The sequence below is a fragment of the Mytilus californianus genome, unplaced genomic scaffold, assembly GCF_021869535.1.
Source record: "Mytilus californianus isolate M0D057914Y unplaced genomic scaffold, xbMytCali1.0.p SCAF_8, whole genome shotgun sequence".
Taxonomy (NCBI): Eukaryota; Metazoa; Mollusca; class Bivalvia; order Mytilida; family Mytilidae; genus Mytilus; species Mytilus californianus.
The window spans coordinates 3,735,662-3,754,543 of record NW_026262734.1 but is presented as its reverse complement, the minus strand read 5'-3'; the positions used below and the strand labels follow the sequence as shown (position 1 = coordinate 3,754,543).

Here is an 18,882-nt window from a genome sequence, read left to right as displayed (position 1 = left end):
ATATTTTATAGCAGAAGTCTCTAGCCAGTGACTGCATATTTATCTTTTGAAATTTCCTGAGATTTTGCAGATCGTAGAACACTGAGAAGTTAAGCAATAATGCTGTAATGTCTTGGTTGTTGTTGAAGAGTTTTTCCCATTTGTTGCATCAATGATACTCGTATGAAGTCAACCTGAATGTTGTTTTAGCTGATTAATACATGTAGTTATTTATTATTTCTATAATTTATTCATTGCAATGTGGGTGGTAAGAATTTTATGAAAATTAAAGATTTAGCTGCAAAAGAATGTTAAATATTATTGAAAACATTTACCAAAAAAGGTTTTAGTATAAATATATCACACCAAATTCATCAATGGAAGATTTTTTTTCTTTTAAGTTTTTAAATTTGACACCTTTGTAAAATTTGACCTGAACACTTTATGTGAAAATAGATTGTTTTACTTAGTAATTTAGTTGATTGTGTAAATTTTCTTTCATTTTCAATTTAAGATAAACAAAATCACTTTTTATAAATACTTAATTGGATTATTGTAATAAATATTTTAAGATGTCATTATGACTAATCCTTGAGTTGAATGGTGGTTTAATTACAATGGTATTTATAGATATTGATAAGTTTTATTGTGTGTAAGTACATGTATAAACTGTAAGCAATTCATTGGTCAAGATTTCATGTTTTGACTGGCAAAATGATAATCACCCAGGGTTAGAAATTAGGAATTAATTGTCCAGAAGTACACAGGTTTAAATATGATAGAAAATGTGGTATTATACAGACAAACTATCATTACACAGTAAGATAACTGGTGAGTGAAGAATAATAGAAGTGAAACTCTTCAAATGATTAAGGAAAAAGAGACAATATCTTAATTGTTTCTTGTGATTCATACTAATTTAAGGTTATTTTAATTCACAATTATACAGCATAAATTATTTTATAACTGTATGATTTAAAATTTATATTGGTTTACTTCACTTATTATTGATTTTAGTTAAAAAAAAAACATTAGGAATTTGTTCAATGTCTTTTGACTATTTCAATCTGAAGCTAGACATACATTTCCAGGGGCGGATTCAGGCGGGGGCATGGCGGGCGTGCGCCACCCCAAAAATTTGCAAAGCATGTGTTGTCCTCAGCTTAATAAAGAATATTTCGATAACTTTACCTCAAAAAAAATTTCGCCTCTCTCCGCTCGGCAAATATTTAAGTTTGCACCCCCTAAACTAAAATCCTGGATTCGCCCTTGATTTTAGAGTGGTTTTCATAATCCTAAGCATGATACATTCTTTAAAATCAAGTAAGTTTCCACAACTAACTTTTCAAACATGCTAACCTCTATGCCATTTGGTCTCTGGTGGAGAGTTGTCCAATTGACAATCATACCACATCATCTTATTATCATGTGTATACTCATTATGTCACAGGGACCTCCCATGCATTCTGGGTGTCTTAATTATGAAAAGATCTTGTGGGATAAATATCAACCTTACAGCAACCTTACACCACAAAAACATGAAGTTTCCATGTAGAAATGTTTTCTTTGAATTTGATTTATTTCTGTGTGGGCATTATGTATAATAATCTTGGTAGGCTGAAGTTAGGAAGATTTTTGAATGAATGTTCCACATCCAGTGGAAAGTACTCCATTCTTTAAATGTCACAGAAAGTACTCCATTCTTTAAATGTCACAGAAAGTACTCCATTCTTTAATTGTCACAGAAAGTACTCCATTCTTTAAATGTCACAGAAAGTACTCCATTCTTTAATTGTCACTGAAAGTACTCCATTCTTTAAATGTTACAGAAAGTACTGATTTATTGCTGTTCTTCATCTTAAAATTATAATTAATCTTCAACAAAATGTATAAACATTGTGTTTTATTGAGAAAAAAGAGTGTTTGAAAAAAAAAAAACCAAATTTGATTTGTGGAGACAGCAACCAAACAATTATTAATATCTCTGACTGCAACCATTAAACACAATAAAAACTAAAGTACATCTATAGTTCAACATATAGTTTTCAGTGAAATTCTAATATGTACATCCTTCAAAATGCCATGCTCTATAAACCCCACAGCATCAAGTTGTAAATTGATTTAAAAGATAAAACCAAAGATGAGCTTTCAACAAACATCACAAATGTCTACTTTCTTTATGGTAAAAAAATACAGAGAAACAATGTCCAGAAACACTGACCACAACAGAAACTGACCGATATAATTCATATTGTAAAAAATGACACTCGGTCATACCAGTTGACATTTTCAGAAGAAATTTGATTTAATATTTGTAATTATTTGTCCTCATATCATTGATTAAAAATGTTGATCAGGTCGTCCATGAAATTAAGTAAGTATTTTCTCTGGAAACATAATTATATGGGCAGGATTGAATGAAACTAATACTGTAGAAAATTAGTATTTACTCAAGAGTGGACTAAATCATGGAAGTCTTAAGATATAAGGCTTAATAAACATATAAGCAGATATGATGTCTATTGTGTTGTTCTCTTCATTCAATGCCCTTGCAGAAAGGCTATATCTATAGCTACATGGTGCTAAAGTTTTTAGATAATGTCTTCATTTTACAAATGATTTGCTTGACAAGTTTATTGTATGTATTGTATTTGAATGGAATCAAATTCTTTCTTTTTCTAATTTCTAAACCCCATGCTACAAAATAGCTAGGAGTAAGATTTTTTTAATCTATCCATCAGTTTTTTTTTGTTTTGAGACAATAACCCCAATACAATGTTTTTCTTTGTTAATATATTTGTTTGTTTTGTAGTGATTAAGATTATAACACAATGTTGACATTTTTACCTATTATGTCTGTTTGTTTTGTTCACACATTGTTGTCAATATAATGGAATTTCATGTGAATGTCATACAAGTGAGAGGTTTAGAGCTAGCTATAAAACCAGGTTTAATCTACTATTTTCTACATAAGGAAATGCCTGTACTAAGTCAGGAATATGACAGTTGTTTATATATATTAATTTCCATTCATTTGAATTTTCCTTGAAGTTCGATATTTTTGTTATTTTATTTTTTATATGGAAATTAGGCATGTCAACGAGTACTCAAGTATTCCAGTATCAATCGGTACTACCGAGTATTGAATACCAAAACAATACTCGACTAATCGGTTTCTTGTTAGAATATTGCTGTCTTCTTTATTTAAAATTGATCTTCTTGAGAACCTCTTTCGGAAAAATCAAAAAGGCATCTCTGAGTAATCATACTAGTAAATAAAATACATTTTTGTTTTGAATGCTTGTGCTAAATTGTCATTTAAAATGCCTCCAAAAATACGTGGGCTATACCTAGACTAACACTTTAAACTAAACATGTCTTAGCGCCATTCCGTCACATCGGTACCATCAGAGCAAATATTTTCGTCTGCAAAAATGTAATTTACAAAGTTGCAAAACCGACTGTCCCCAATAATAGTTAACAAGAAACTTTTTCCAAATAAAATAAATTCGTTCCTTCCTCTGGTGACCCTCCAAGTCAGTGAATAATTAAACTTCTAATCTGTACGCCTTTGTAAACATTAAATGTGTTTTCTTAATGATTACCAAATACTATTGTTTGATATGGTTTTTCCTTGTTATAATTTTTTAAATAGGTATTCATTAAATTATATTGATTAGATTATTGCATTTTTATTTAATTTGTACTTGTAGGTAATGAGCTATTAATAATGATGTGTAATTCTTTGTCCCAGATACTTATGTAGATGGTTTTTCGTCCGTTGAACAACAAACTACTGAAACTTCTGCAGAAAAGTAGATTCCTGATGCTAAGGCTATGTGAGCTTACTCACTTACAGTTCTTTATCCTGATGCTAAGGCTATGTGAGCTTGCTCACTTACAGTTCTTTATCCTGATGCTAAGGCTATGTGAGCTTGCTCACTTACAGTTCTTTATCCTGATGCTAAGAGTATGTGAGCTTACTCACTTACAATTCTTTATCCTGATGCTAAGGCTATGTGAGCTTACTCACTTACAGTTCTTTATCTTGATTTTAAGGCTATGTGAGCTTACTCACTTACAGTTCTTTATCCTGATGCTGAGGCTATGTGAGCTTGCTCACTTACAGTTCTTTATCCTGATGCTAAGGCTATGTGAGCTTACTCACTTACAATTCTTTATCCTGATGCTAAGGCTATGTGAGCTTGCTCACTTACAGTTCTTTATCCTGATGCTAAGGCTATGTGAGCTTACTCACTTACAGTTCTTTATCATGATGCTTAAAGGCTATGTGAGCTTGCTCACTTACAGTTCTTTATCCTGATGCTAAGGCTATGTGAGCTTGCTCACTTACAGTTCTTTATCCTGATGCTAAGGCTATGTGAGCTTACTCACTTACAATTCTTTATCCTTATGCTTAAAGGCTATGTGAGCTTGCTCACTTACAGTTCTTTATCCTGATGCTAAGGCTATGTGAGCTTGCTCACTTACAGTTCTTTATCCTGATGCTAAGGCTATGTGAGCTTGCTCACTTACAGTTCTTTATCCTGATGCTAAGGCTATGTGAGCTTACTCACTTACAGTTCTTTATCCTGATGCTAAGGCTATGTGAGCTTACTCACTTACAGTTCTTTATCCTGATGCTAAGGCTATGTGAGCTTGCTCACTTACAGTTCTTTATCCTGATGCTAAGGCTATGTGAGCTTACTCACTTACAGTTCTTTATCCTGATGCTAAGGCTATGTGAGCTTGCTCACTTACAGTTCTTTATCCTGATGCTAAGAGTATGTGAGCTTACTCACTTAAGGTTCTTTATCCTGATGCTAAGAGTATGTGAGCTTACTCACTTAAGGTTCTTTATCCTGATGCTAAGAGTATGTGAGCTTGCTCACTTAAGGTTCTTTATCCTGATGCTAAGAGTATGTGAACTTGCTCAATTACAGTTAAGTGATTCTTTTGTTTTTGATTTATCTGCAACCAGTTTGCTCTTAAAAGACATTCTTATAATCTATAATATTGTAACTTTTAAAAAAAAAAGCCTCATTACTTTAATAATCCGTTAGAATTTGTGATTATCCATGTTTATGGAATTATTTTATTTATAGAGCATATAATATAACAATAATTACAACGTTAATGACATGAAGTGTAAATACCAATACAGCTGTAAATGTACAAATTTTTGCAATGATTTCATATAAGGTAAATATTTGACAAGATAAGCTTAACCTATGAATTAGACCTTGCATTTATTGCCTCAGTTCCTATTAAAAGCTTTGATGTTTAATTTGTTTTACTGTGATTGCATGGGATTTCTAAACAGAATTGTCTGTCTCTGTCTCAGTAACCCACTGGATTTAAGTAATTGTGTTACAGTGAATAGAATTTGCATTAGATGTGTTGATACTGTGCACAGACCTTATTCATTAGTCTGACCAAGGAGATTGATTGATTGATTGTTGTTTAATGTCAGTTAAAGTCTAAACAGAACTTATGTTATAACATTTATGATGCACTGACTTTAACATAAAACAACTTTACTGCATAAATTATACTAAAATATTTAGAATGATCAGGAATTAAAATCTGATGAACTACAGTAAAAACTGTATATTAAAGTCACCCTTTGGATCAGAGAAAACTGACCAGTCAAGAGAGATGATCTTTGATTTAAGGCTCAAAATGCATCAGTATTACTTACAGCGGGAAAAGCAGAAGGTGACCTGCTAAGACAGGTTTTCGTTTAAAAGAGGTAACCTTTCTAATAGGTTTGACTGTATAGAGTGACTGTAAAAGTGATGCATACAAAGGTTATACCTAGGCCATTCCTTTTCTTATAAACAAAAGGTAATGAATTCTTTTGTAGCAGCCCTGAATTATTTGCAGATTCTGATGCATGTACCTACTTTTCTACTTTTACACAGGTTTGGGGTTATTTTGGAGTTCCACAGATTTTCAATTTGATTTTGCTTCTTTTGTTAATGAGTTTATTGCTTTATTGATTATGCAAAGAAAATATTAAAGTGTGGTTTCTTTCTCTGAAACCTGTTTATACTGTGAATCAAGAACCAATTAATGTGGATTAATTATAGAATTAAAATCTTGTCTTTATGTTCAAATATTTTGGCCTCAAGCTTCACTGAAGAGATTTATCAACTGTCCAAATGCACATATGGTGCAATCAAATTGTTCCTGCTACTGTTATTGTTGGCGAAAGTGTCACTGCTTTAAGTTCAAATGCATATTTTAATACACCTTATCGCTATTTGTCTGCCATTACTGGCCATCACAAAGGTTCCCCGTAAAATTTTGACGCCACAATGAAAAAGTGATTGTTGTATGACGTCAAAAGTTCAACCAGCGCAGATTTCCAAATAGCGATAAGGTGTATAGTCATAAGCTTGATAAGTTGGTCAAATCTCTTGTCTGACCATTCTGTACAAATATAACAAGTGGAATTTGTTAACACCAAACATAGTCTAGAACAGTATTCTTCACAGTGATGATAGGAAAGAAATTAACAGCATTTAAATAATTAGTGATAACAAAAGATATTGAGGATGGTTTCCTGAAATTGATAACTAACATGAGTTATATGTATCAATTAAGTTTATCACATGATTTATATGTATTAATTAAGTTTGTCGTTTACAATATTAATCCATAAATAGATGCTATCCAGTCTACTGCACTGTTATTAAATATGTGTTGACATTGATTAAATAATTAACACATTATAAACCATAATAGGCCACTTTATTGATACAAAAACACAGTGGGATTTTAGTAAAAAAATAGTCATGAGAAACTTTGATTTTCGATCTCTAGTGTATATCATTAACTTAAAAGGAAATTTTTACAGTAAAAAAAAAAATTTGTGGATAAAAAATCGTACTTGAAATGTCATTTTTTCAGTTTTTCGTTAATGCTGAAAAATGTAATTCATTCTTGGATATAACATTTGAATTACTGGAAATTCAGAATTTTTTTTATCTGCTTTTATTATTGCAATTGTCATAATACAACAGTCACAAATTGTCAATCTTAAAAATTCCTGCATACACATAATCCTATCAAAATTCAGAATGTTCATTTTTATTTTATAAAACCTTTCCTGTCACAATTTTTGCAATGATGAAAACATCGCAAAAATTTCTGAATCTGTAGTACCAATGTAATCTATTCTACTGTAAAGTCTCTGACTGTATACTTCAACATTTATAGATTGATTTAGGTTAACAAATTAATGTTTCTCAAAGTTGATGAGAATTTGTGTCTAATCTTTTAAAGGATAAAAGCATGCAAATGTTTCACTTCCAACATAAATTGCAATCTTTTGAAATTAAATGAGAAAATTGAAGTTTTGAACTTTAAGATATCAGTAAGTTTTGACATGATGAGAATTGTGTTTAATCCCTCTGATGGAGTTGATGTAATGCTGATTATCCTTTGATTTGTACTCTGCTGCTTCATTTACTTCATGGAACTTTATTGATGTCGCATGAATAAGAAGCATCAGAACTATATAAACTAATTATATACATGTTCCAAATTCTTAATCAGGCATGAAAAAAAAAGAAATTGGAAAACTGTTGTTTATGGCGGTAAATTAGATTTATTATTATACCCCTGCTTTAAAAAAATGGGGGTATACTGTTTTACCTCTGTCTCTCCAATCCATCCATCTGTCAGTCCGTCCATACATCTCATGAATATTTTTCATCGCATCTTTCTCAGGAACTACATCATAAGGATTTCTGAAATTTGGTTTCAGGGTTTATATAAGTCAGCTATACCGTGTGATGCGTTTTCAGATTCATCACTCAACAACTTCCTGTTTACCGAACACTTACATATTTTAACACTATTAAAATTATCCATATTTGGGCTGGGGTATCATCAGTGAGCAGTAGCTTGCAGTTTCACTTGTTCAAGCTTAAAGAAAAGCCTAAATGTATCAGATTTTAAAGATTGATTGATTGATTGTTGGTGTTTAAACACCTTTTTTAAGCGCCACATTTGGGCTATTTTATGGCGGCTAGTTTTTATTGATGGAGGAAGCCGGACTGCCCGGAGAAAACCATGACCTTCGATAGGAAAACTGACAATCCTAGTTAATGAAGATTGGAGTCGAGTGCACCCGCACGAGCAGTGTTCGAACTCACAACCTCAGTGTTGACTGGCTAGTGATTACAGTAGTAGAACTACTTAGACCACTTGGCCACCTAGGCCCCCCAGATTTTAAAGATGAAATGTAACTATTTACATTTCTGTTTTCCTTGGAGGTCGATGTTTTTGTTATTTTTCCTTATCAAACTATACTGCATTTTCAATTTTATAATTGTAAACTTTTGACTATAATGATTATACCAAGAAATTTTCCAGCAATCAATAAATGGCTTTGAAGGATTGATTTTGCCATTAATTTATAATGGAGGCATTAAATTAAAATTTATTTAAGACCAAAATATTATTTGGCTATTAATTATAATGAAGGTTGACAGACTTTTATAGAACTAAAGATTTAGCAGGAAAATGTAATAGTCTTTGCCTTTAGGAGTTAACTTTATTGAACAATATAAATTGTTTTATTTGCTTTTTGTGGGAAAAGAAAGATGGCTTTATTGTTATCTGCATTAGTTGTGCAGCTGCTATAATTACATTTAGTCAATACATGTCTAACCACATGTGAAATTGATGTATTCTATATTACAGGAAGCTCATGGTATTCATAGCATGGTCATATTAAGGCAGTAAATATTTCCAATCGGTTAACTCTATTTAGAGAGCTATTTTGCATTGTTTGGTTGCTGTCTTATTTATTTAAAACCCCACATCTCTCTTTATTTTTGGGGCCACGGTGGCTGAGGGGTCTAAGTAGTTCATCTACTGTATCACTAGCCTGTCAACACTAAAAAGGTTGTGAGTTAGAACCCTGCACATGGCAGGTGCATGTGACTCTAATTTTCCAGTTTTCCTGTTAAAGTTTTGAAGTTCTCGCTGTGTGCTCCAGCTCTCTCCACCAATAAAACTGGCCACCGTGATATAGCTAATAGTGCTGAAAGTGGCATTAAACACCAACTATCTATCAATCCCTTTTCAAATTTAGAGAAAAGTGCCTGTGTTCCTGAAAGGTAAGCTATAGAGACGCAAGGAGATTATTTCTGTCTTCATTGTCACACTTTCTTTTGGAAATATTGAAGACTTTTAAAAAATGAAAACAGCACTGTATAAATTTCATGTGTTCAGTATTTGCTTTCATCAAGAATGCTCAAAGTCGAATATTTGAACGCCAAGGATGTATTATGGAAACAGTTGAAGAGCTGTATGACCAAAAAGTATTATTTTTTTTCCACTTTAAATATCTAACCTTTATCATTTATTTTTCAGCTTAAAAGAAATGACAACTTAGAACTGAAAGAAGGAACTAGCTATGACCATGACAGCTACAGCATTTATTATGTACAGTCTCGCCAATATTGTAGGAATACTTCTGTTCTGGCTTTATAAAAAGAGAGACAAGAGAGAGAAAAAACCGTCAGAATCTGAGGAATTAGAAAATGCAACAGTTCGTAAAAGACGTTTAAAACATCAGCCATCTTTACTTGCCTTGTTGGGTCTTTCACATACATATAACGACAGGTCATTTTGTGCAATAGAAGATCATTTTCATAGTTTTACAGAAGTAAGTGAGGCATGTAAGCGAGCAGGATTGGAGAAGTGTGGTTTGATCATTGGCATTGATTTTACAGCAAGCAATGAGTGGCAGGGACGCAAAACATTCGGAAGTCAGTGCCTTCATAAAGTCATTCCAGGAAGGATTTATAATCCATATCAAAAAGTGGTGTCTATCATTGGTCAAACACTTGAACCGTTTGATGATGATAATCTTATTCCTACTTATGGATTTGGAGATGCATCAACTAATGATGAAGACGTGTTTAGTTTCCATAGCAATGGAAATGCATGTAAAGGATTTTCAGAAGTTTTGCATAAATATAATGAATATGCAACAAAACTTCAGTTTAGTGGACCAACAAATTTCGAACCAATTATAAACAAAGCAATAGAAATTGTAAAATTACGGAAATCATATCATATACTAATTATCATAGCAGACGGTCAAGTTACGGAGGAATCACGAACTATTCAGGCCATCGTTAAGGCATCGGAATATCCTCTGAGTATTGTTGTCGTTGGTGTTGGTGATGGCCCATGGGATATTATGGAAGATTATGATGATTTTTTACCGAATAGAAAATTCGATAACTTCCAGTTTGTAAATTATCATTCTGTTACGTCCAAAACAAAAAACCCTGATGCAAGTTTAGCGTTACATGTTATGATGGAAATTCCACATCAGTATAAGATTATAAAAGCTTTAGATTATATAGAAACAATACAAACTGTCAAGTCAGATCTATGACATACAAAAGGTTTAGATTATATGGAAACAATACAAACTGTCAAGTCAGATCTATGACATACAAAAGGTTTAGATTATATGGAAACAATACAAACTGTCAAGTCAGATCTATGACATACAAAAGGTTTAGATTATATGGAAACAATACAAACTGTCAAGTCAGATCTATGACATACAAAAGGTTTTATTTTTATGCCTCATCTATAGAGTAGGGTGCCATTATGTTTTTAGGACTGCATTGGTCCATTTGTTAATATGTTCCAAACAATGTTAAAGTTTTGGTAATTTACCAACAAGCAGTTGGCACATCTACTTGACACTTTGAACAGGTGTTCATCATTGTGTTCTGAACTTTTTGAAAATATGATCAAATAAGGGTTTTGACCCATTTTCATGGTTCATCAATAAGGTTAAAGTTTTTGTTTAAGATACTGTTGCTTACCATGAAACTTAGAATACATGCTCATGATGATGTGAATTTAAACTACACATGCATACATGTATATGCAAAATTAGCATTTGGAACCAGATTTCACTCAACATTTAAATGTGATAGTGGGACATAGTGTTCTATTGACACACATTCTTGTTACTATTTGATCATCCATGTGCATGTAGTCATAAACTGAACATTTTATATCAATCTATCTATAGATTTGGATGAAATTATCTCCCCTTTTAAAATTGTAAATGTTCTAAAAAAATATAGAAAGAGAGAGTTTAAGTTTACAATAGTCTTCCAAAACACTGACGGTAGTAGACACAATCAAATTGTACATTTAATGTGAAAGTAATCAAAGATCTTGTTGATGTTAGTTTTTGTCGAGCCTGCGACTTTTGTCGCAGAAAGCTCAACATAGGGATAGTGATCCGGCGGCGGCGGCGTTAGCTAACTTCTTAAAAGCTTTATATTTTATATTATATGGAAGACCTGGATGCTTCATACTTTGTATATGGATGCCTCATGTTACGAAGTTTCCGTCAGTCACATGTCCAATGTCCTTGACCTCATTTTCATGGTTCAGTAACTACTTGAAAAAAAAGTTAACATTTTTTGTAATGTTAAATTCTCTCTTATTATAAGTAGTAGGATAACTATATTTGGTATGTGCGTACCTTTCAAGGTCCTCATGCCTGTCAGACAGTTTTTACTTGACCTCGACCTCATTTCATGGATTAGTGAACAAGGTTAAGTTTTGGTGGTCAAGTCCATATCTCAGATACTATAAGCAATAGGTCAAGTATATTCGGTGTATGGAAGGACTGTAAGGTGTACATGTCCAACTGGCAGGTGTCATCTGACCTTGACCTCATTTTTGTCGAGCCTTCGACTTTTGTCGAAAAAGCGAGACATAGCGATCCTACATTCCGTCGGCGTCTGCGGCGTCCACAAATATTCACTCTGTGGTTAAAGTTTTTGAAATTTTAATAACTTTCTTAAACTATCCTGGATTTCTACCAAACTTGGACAGAAGCTTGTTTATGATCATAAGATAATATTCAAAAGTAAATTTTGTAAAAAAAAAAATTCCATTTTTTCCGTATTTTACTTATAAATGGACTTAGTTTTTCTGCCAGGAAACATTACATTCACTCTGTGGTTAAAGTTTTTGAAATTTTAATAACTTTCTTAAACTATCCTGGATTTCTACCAAACTTGGAAAGAAGCTTGTTTATGATCATAAGATAGTATCCAGAAGTAAATTTTGTAAAAAAAATTCCATTTTTTCCGTATTTTACTTATAAATGGACTTAGTTTTTCTGCCAGTTAACATTACATTCACTCTGTGGTTAAAGATTTTAAAATTTTAACAACTTTCTTAAACTATACTGGATTTGTACCAAACTTGGACAGAAGCTTGTTTATGATTAAAAGCTAGTATCCAGAAGTAAATTTTGTAAAAAAAAAAATCCATTTTTTCCGTATTTTACTTATAAATGGACTTAGTTTTTCTGCCAGTTAACATTACATTCACTCTGTGGTTAAAGTTTTTAAAATTTGAACAACTTTCTTAAACTATCCTGGATTTGTACCAAACTTAGACAGAAGCTTGTTTATGATTAAAAGCTAGTATCTAGAAGGAAATTTTGTTCCATTTTTTCCGTATTTTACTTATAAATGGACTTAGTTTTTCTTCCAGTTAACATTACATACAGTCTGCAGTTTAAGTTTTTAAAACATTTATTAGATTCATAAACTATCTTGGATTTTTACCAAACTTGGACAGAAGCTACTTACAATCAAAAGATAGTATAGAGAGGAATATTTTTATCAATTTTTTTCCTCATTTTTGCTGAGCCTGTGATGAACAGCAAAAAGTAGGCGAGACACTGGGTTCCGCGGAACCCTTACGAATTTTCATGGTTCAGTGGTTATAGTTTTTGTGTTTTGGTCTGTTTTTCTTATACTGTATGCAATAGGTCTACTATATTTGGTGTATGGAATGATTGTAAGGTGTACATGTCTAGCTGGCAGGTGTCATTTGACCTTGACCTCATTTTCATGGTTCAGTGGTCAAAGTTAAGATTTTGAGTTTTGGTCTTTTTTTCTAATACTATATGCAATAGGTCAACTATATTTGGTATATGGAAATATTTTATTATCTATATGTCAGTCATACAGGTTTTATTTGACCTTGACCTCATTTTCACAGTTCATTGCACAGTGTTAAGTTTTTGTGTTTTGGTCTGTTTTTCTTAAACTATAAGTAATAGGTCAACTATATTTGTTGTATGGAAGAATTGTTAGCTGTACATGCCTGCCTGGCATGGTTCATCTGACCTTGACCTCATTTTCATGGTTCATTGGTCAATGTTTAGTTTTCTTGGTTAATGTTAAGTTTATGAGACAGTTGTAATAAAGCTTTATATTTAGGACTTTCAACATAATATCAGTGATTAGTAAAGAAGGCGAGACATTTCAGCGTGTGCACTCTTGTTTTAATTTATTTTTAAAGTGCCCGTCTTTGTAAGAATCAGGCAATTTTGAAAAAAATCAAAACATGGCAGAAAAAAACCCACTGACCTTACCATCCTCTTTTGAAGTTATCCTCATCCTGAGTAAGAAATGGTAGGTCTTTCGTTTCTGCGTGTCTGGTTATTCATGAAGTCTCTAGATAACTTTTGGTTAGAATGATAGCAAATTATGGAGTTAGCTCCCCTTAATTATTAATTTCTAATGCATTTCAACCAAATTATATCTTGAATTACCAGAACAGGAAAAGGAAACAAAGGTTATCTTCGTGCACCATTATTCCTTTTAAACATAAATAAATGTAAACTTGAGTGGGTTTTTGTTTGTCATGTTTTCACCACTGCCTTTTTCTTAGGCAGATTGGCACTTTAATAATAAATTGACTTTGTTGATATATGCAACGGTTTAAAATAATCAAAATAGTAAAAACGCAGTGCCTGCTAGTAATTATTTGGTAAAATGAATTGAAACAGATATTTTTTGTATTTTTTTTTTTTTTGTATTTTTTTTTTTTTTTATTTTTTGGGGGGGGGGATTGAGTTAATGAGTCAGTATCACGAAAGCAGAAAAAAACAAATATAGGGTTATGATGGGGTCTTCAACAGTGTGTTAATCATGAATCAAGCTGTTTAGTTATCATGAAGGTCAATACAAATTAATGATAGCACAGTTGCAGTGTATGTAAAAGAAAATTGATTTGCTTGTAAATCGTGATTGTTATGTACTGTAAAGCAATACAAGATTTATGGTGTTACTTGACAGTTATATAAAAATACTTATAACTGGTAACATTTGGTATTTGACACTTCATTTGTAACTCTTTTATAGATCTGAATGTACTCTATGTATGTATAATGCAAAAACAATCAATTTATTTAAGACTTAAAAGACCTTTGCAAGTAGAAAAATCTGGGACTTTTATACTAACTAGTTATTATAATAAATTAATATAATAGTCCCAGGAAAATTCAAATTAAGGAAAATATAAATTGTTGCAAATATGTCGGACTTTAATCTTCTTAATATTATGAATTCACCAACAGAGTAAACAAAAATTAAAGATAAATCACCAAAGATTTTGTTACAGACATTCATGAAAATATTGATTGCGATCGACAATAAGTTGGATTTAGTATTTTTGCACAGGCACTGTTAAACATTTTAAACATTTTGAATTTTTTTTTTTAGAAATTACCTATATAATTGCTACAATATCTTTTTTTCAACCTGACAGGGAAATGAATGTGTTTGGATGTTTTTGTATTACGTTTTTAACTTCCCAACTTTCCATAGCGCTGGCTTTTACCTTTGATTAGAAAACACTTCCAATTTCAAATGTTGTCACCAAAACATGACCGCTTAACATTCAGCGTACCCTAGCTTTAAAATTTCCTGCTGACTAATTTAATGAGTCCCATGTTGAAACAGAGGGATTCCATATTCTGTAAGCAGTTGCTCACTTTGACTTGATTCTTCTTTACAAATTGAGAGATGTTTGGATGGTTGATTAATTGGTCTCCTACAAATTACTATGGGTTATTTAAGTACTACTTCTGATGTTTGTTAACATCAGTCCAGCTAAATGGTAAAATGTTCAAACCCTACAGACAACAAAAAATCAAGGGAGGATAACTGTGATCAAGGACCAATTTCAGTAATAAACTTTTTTAAGAAATGACTGCATTATGTAAAATACACAAATGTTTTACTTGATATGAATTCTAGGTTTAATCTTAAGAACAAGAATTTTTCTTGGGTGTGAAAGCAGCCAGCTTTCATAATTAAGTTGTGAGCTACATTAATTCTAACTAAATAGTCCCTCTGGAACAATCTTAATAATAAAAATAGTAAGAAGTAAATGTGACAATATTAATTACCATAACCACATAGTAAATTTACCGTGGAGTTTTGATGTATCTTTTATTATCTGACGGCAGAACTTAATTATACCAAATCCATAGATTTATCCCACAATAATACAACAGGCACATTTGTTTTCTATATAATTTGATGCTAGAATTGATATAATTATTTTAATAATGGAAATGTTTGCCTGTCGTTCCAATGTTCTTTCATATTAATTGTTTTGGATTTTATTGCCTGCGAATATTGATGATATCTAAACATAGAAAGTGACCAGTACAAAGTTCATGGTGTTAGAAATGATGTTCAGAACTAACAAAGGCAGGAATATTACAGCTGTTTTCTATTCGTTTGATGTGTTTGGTCTTTTGATTTTGCCGTTAGTTTACATGTTAAGGGACTTTTCGTTGAGAAATTTCCTTGGAGTTCGGTATTTTTGTAAAAAAAAATCCTCCTTAACTGTAATGTACTCTGTCTTTAAAAAAATACCCATTGGAAATCCTTGTATTCAATTTTATTTTAATCCAGTATTAATTAAAAAAAATAATATGTTCCTTTAAAAGTTTATCACAAAGTATACATGGTGAAATCTATACAAACATTAAAATTAAGGAATGAAAAAGATTGTTTTTATAGAACAATAATTTATAGTATAATTGTTATGTGATATATCATTTTAAAGCTAAGGTTCTATCATCTGTAACTGGTTTACTTAAATATGTATATGAATAAACCTATACATTAGTGCTCCCTAGCTAGTCACTGTTGATTTCAATGAAACATTTAAACAATTTTAAGTACTTCATGGTACTTTTAACATCTTGCATAATATTTTTATGTCCCCGCCGTAGTGGAGGGGGCATAAAGTTTTACCCTTGTCCGTCTGTACTTATGACGTACGTCCCAACATTGGTTTCTGTTCTCTAACTTAAGTTTGCCTCAACCAAATGTTATGAAATTTATACACAATGTTTATTACCACAAAACACAGATCAAGTTTGAATTTTGGTGGCATCACTTTTACCTTTCTAGAGTTATGCCCCTTTACAAATGGACAAATTGCTGAATTTTTCGTTTCCGTTCCCTAACTTTAGTTTGCCTCAACCAAATATTATGAAACTTATAGACAATGCTGATTACCACAAAACACAAATCAAGTTTGAATTTTGGTGGTGTCACTTTTACCGTTCTAGAGTTAATGCCCCTTTTAAAATGGAAAAATTGCTGAATTTTTTGCTTCCATTCTCTAACTTTAGTTTGCCTCAACCAAATGTTATGAAACTTATAGACAATGCTTATTACCAGAAAACTCAGATCAAGTACAAATTTGGTAAGCGTCACTTTTACAGTTCTTGAGTTATGTCCCTTTATAATGTTATATGCAAGCGGGGCCATCATCTGCTGTGCCCCATGGACACATTCCCCATTTATTTTATCTTAATGATCTTTGGGGGTTTTCCATGTTAAAATATGAATATTTTATATCTAGATAATTAATCAATACATGTAACTTTAATTCAATGACATTAACTTCAATTTTTTCTTATAATGCAAATGTCAGCTATTATTTTTCTGATCACAATGATTTTAGTCAGTTTATGGGTTTTAAATGTAAATTTAACTTGAGAGATGAATAACTCTCGATATTCTCAATTTTGTTATTCAACCAGGAATTTTTAAGTAATCACATTTGAAAATCATTCTATATAAATATTTTATTAGTTAATTTTATCATATATATGTGATATACAGACAGAATGTCAGTTAATTATTTTTAACACTGGATTATTATCAGAATATTTATGATTGTTCTGAGAGTTATCAATATAAAATAATTAAAGTAGATGCATTTAAATCTGTCATGAATTTATGAGTGATATACCCAGAACCAGTATGTGTCCAATGCATGTGGTATTAAACTCATAAGTTTTATGCGTATTTAAGTTCAGAAGTGAGTATTTTTTTTGCATTTATAATATTCTGCATATTTCCTGTCAATGGGTTTGGGGGTAATATGATAACGTTTTACCATTATATGATCTTGGTTTCCTTTCTTTACACTAGACATTAAGCAACCAACAATCAATCAATCAATCCTTTCTTTAAAAACCTGATTAGGCTAATGAGAGTAATTGCTTGAATTTGATGCTGACAATTTTGTCTTATTTTAAAATGTACCATGTCCATTTTCCAATGACAGCTTTCTATTTTTCAAATTTATAGAAATAACTCTTGCTCAAATTATGTTAATCTAAAACTCTATTGTAGAAGACCCTTTGTTGACCTCTATATAGGATATTTGTGTTGATGGGTAACTGTCTGATTGATGTTTACCAGGGATCTGTGATTAATCCTTAAAGAATGACATTGTCTGGTCAGATTTTTATGCAAATCTATATTTCAGTCAAAATCTCTAAGACAAGTACAGAGAAATATTCTATCTTGACAACCCAGCTCTTAACATTGTGTCATGTCTTATTATCAAAGCTGTTTTAGAAGTTTTTTCTTTTTTGAAAATTATGAAGAATTAATTAAAGTGATTTTATCAGAAATATGTTATCCATAATTAAATTTTCTATCTGCATTTTTCTATAATATTTGATTTAAATGACCACAATGGATTTGATACTTTGTAATTGTTTTATTTAAGTGACATGTTTTGTCAAGTTTTGGAGCCTGAAGTATCATGCACGCTTGGCTCAGTTGCTTATTAAAGAAGTAATTATTATGTCCATATTATTTATAAATAGATCACTACTAATTTACTTTATGTTTGTTACAGGGAAGGTATGATTTAAGTTAAAACAAAATTTCAGCTACAACTATCCTGCATTCAAATATTTTATGCATATGTACTTTAATAAACCATTCCAGTGTTATTTTGAAATATATATTTTTGCCTGTGTTACATGTAAAGCCATCAAATGACAGATTGATTCAGTTAAATAGCAAAGCTATGATAAATCTTTGCTACATGACTATAAATGCATATAAATAATGTGGTGCACAACCATTGCCCCAAAAAATATTCACACATAAGGTGCATTTTGTGGTTTTCTATTCATTTGCAATTTAATATTTGGGCAATGCATGTCAACCTAGCCAAATGTTTTCATTTTTGATAAATTTCTGAAAAATCTCTGTATTTAAGGCTTTGTCTAACCAATCAATCATTTTTCATACATTTCCTTTTATTGACTGATCTGTATAAATATCAGAATTTAAGGCAGCTCAAACTTTAACTAATATGAATTTAAATTGAACTGCAAATCATACTTTTTATTTAATGGAAATTTGAAAAAAAGTTTATAGTTTAGTAAATTTTTAAATTTTGGACAGATATTATATACTTAAAACATTAACTTTAATAGGCAAATTGTATTTATTAAACATCTTTTATGGCATTTGGAATTTAATTGATAATGTTCATCATTGAAGAAAGATGTAGAAATGTACAGGTTAAGGGGAGATAACTCATTTTTGTTTTTTCTCAAAGTGTAATTCCATTGTCTTGTTTTACATCTCAGGAACTTACCTAAAACTTTCTGTTCCTGTGTAGATAAATCTGTGATATTTTTCTTGTTTTGTTATTTGTGTGATTTATGATTCCTGATTATTTAAAATAAATCATTTTTTTTTA

The 18,882-nt window shown here is 31.3% G+C and overlaps 1 protein-coding gene across 2 annotated transcripts in view; it reads left to right on the top strand.

The window, feature by feature from the left end:
- The window catches only part of LOC127712277 (uncharacterized), a 29,715-nt gene extending 10,833 nt beyond the window's left edge, over positions 1-18,882 (top strand). The window contains exons 1-2 of one of the 2 annotated variants that reach the window (XM_052218662.1): positions 667-810; positions 9,370-18,882. In XM_052218662.1, coding sequence (XP_052074622.1) covers positions 9,413-10,405 — 993 coding nt within the window. In that variant the 5' untranslated portion in view covers positions 667-810; positions 9,370-9,412 and the 3' untranslated portion in view covers positions 10,406-18,882. Of the gene's footprint in view, positions 1-666; positions 811-9,369 lie in introns of those variants that run through there. The other variant, XM_052218661.1, reaches the window with a different exon arrangement.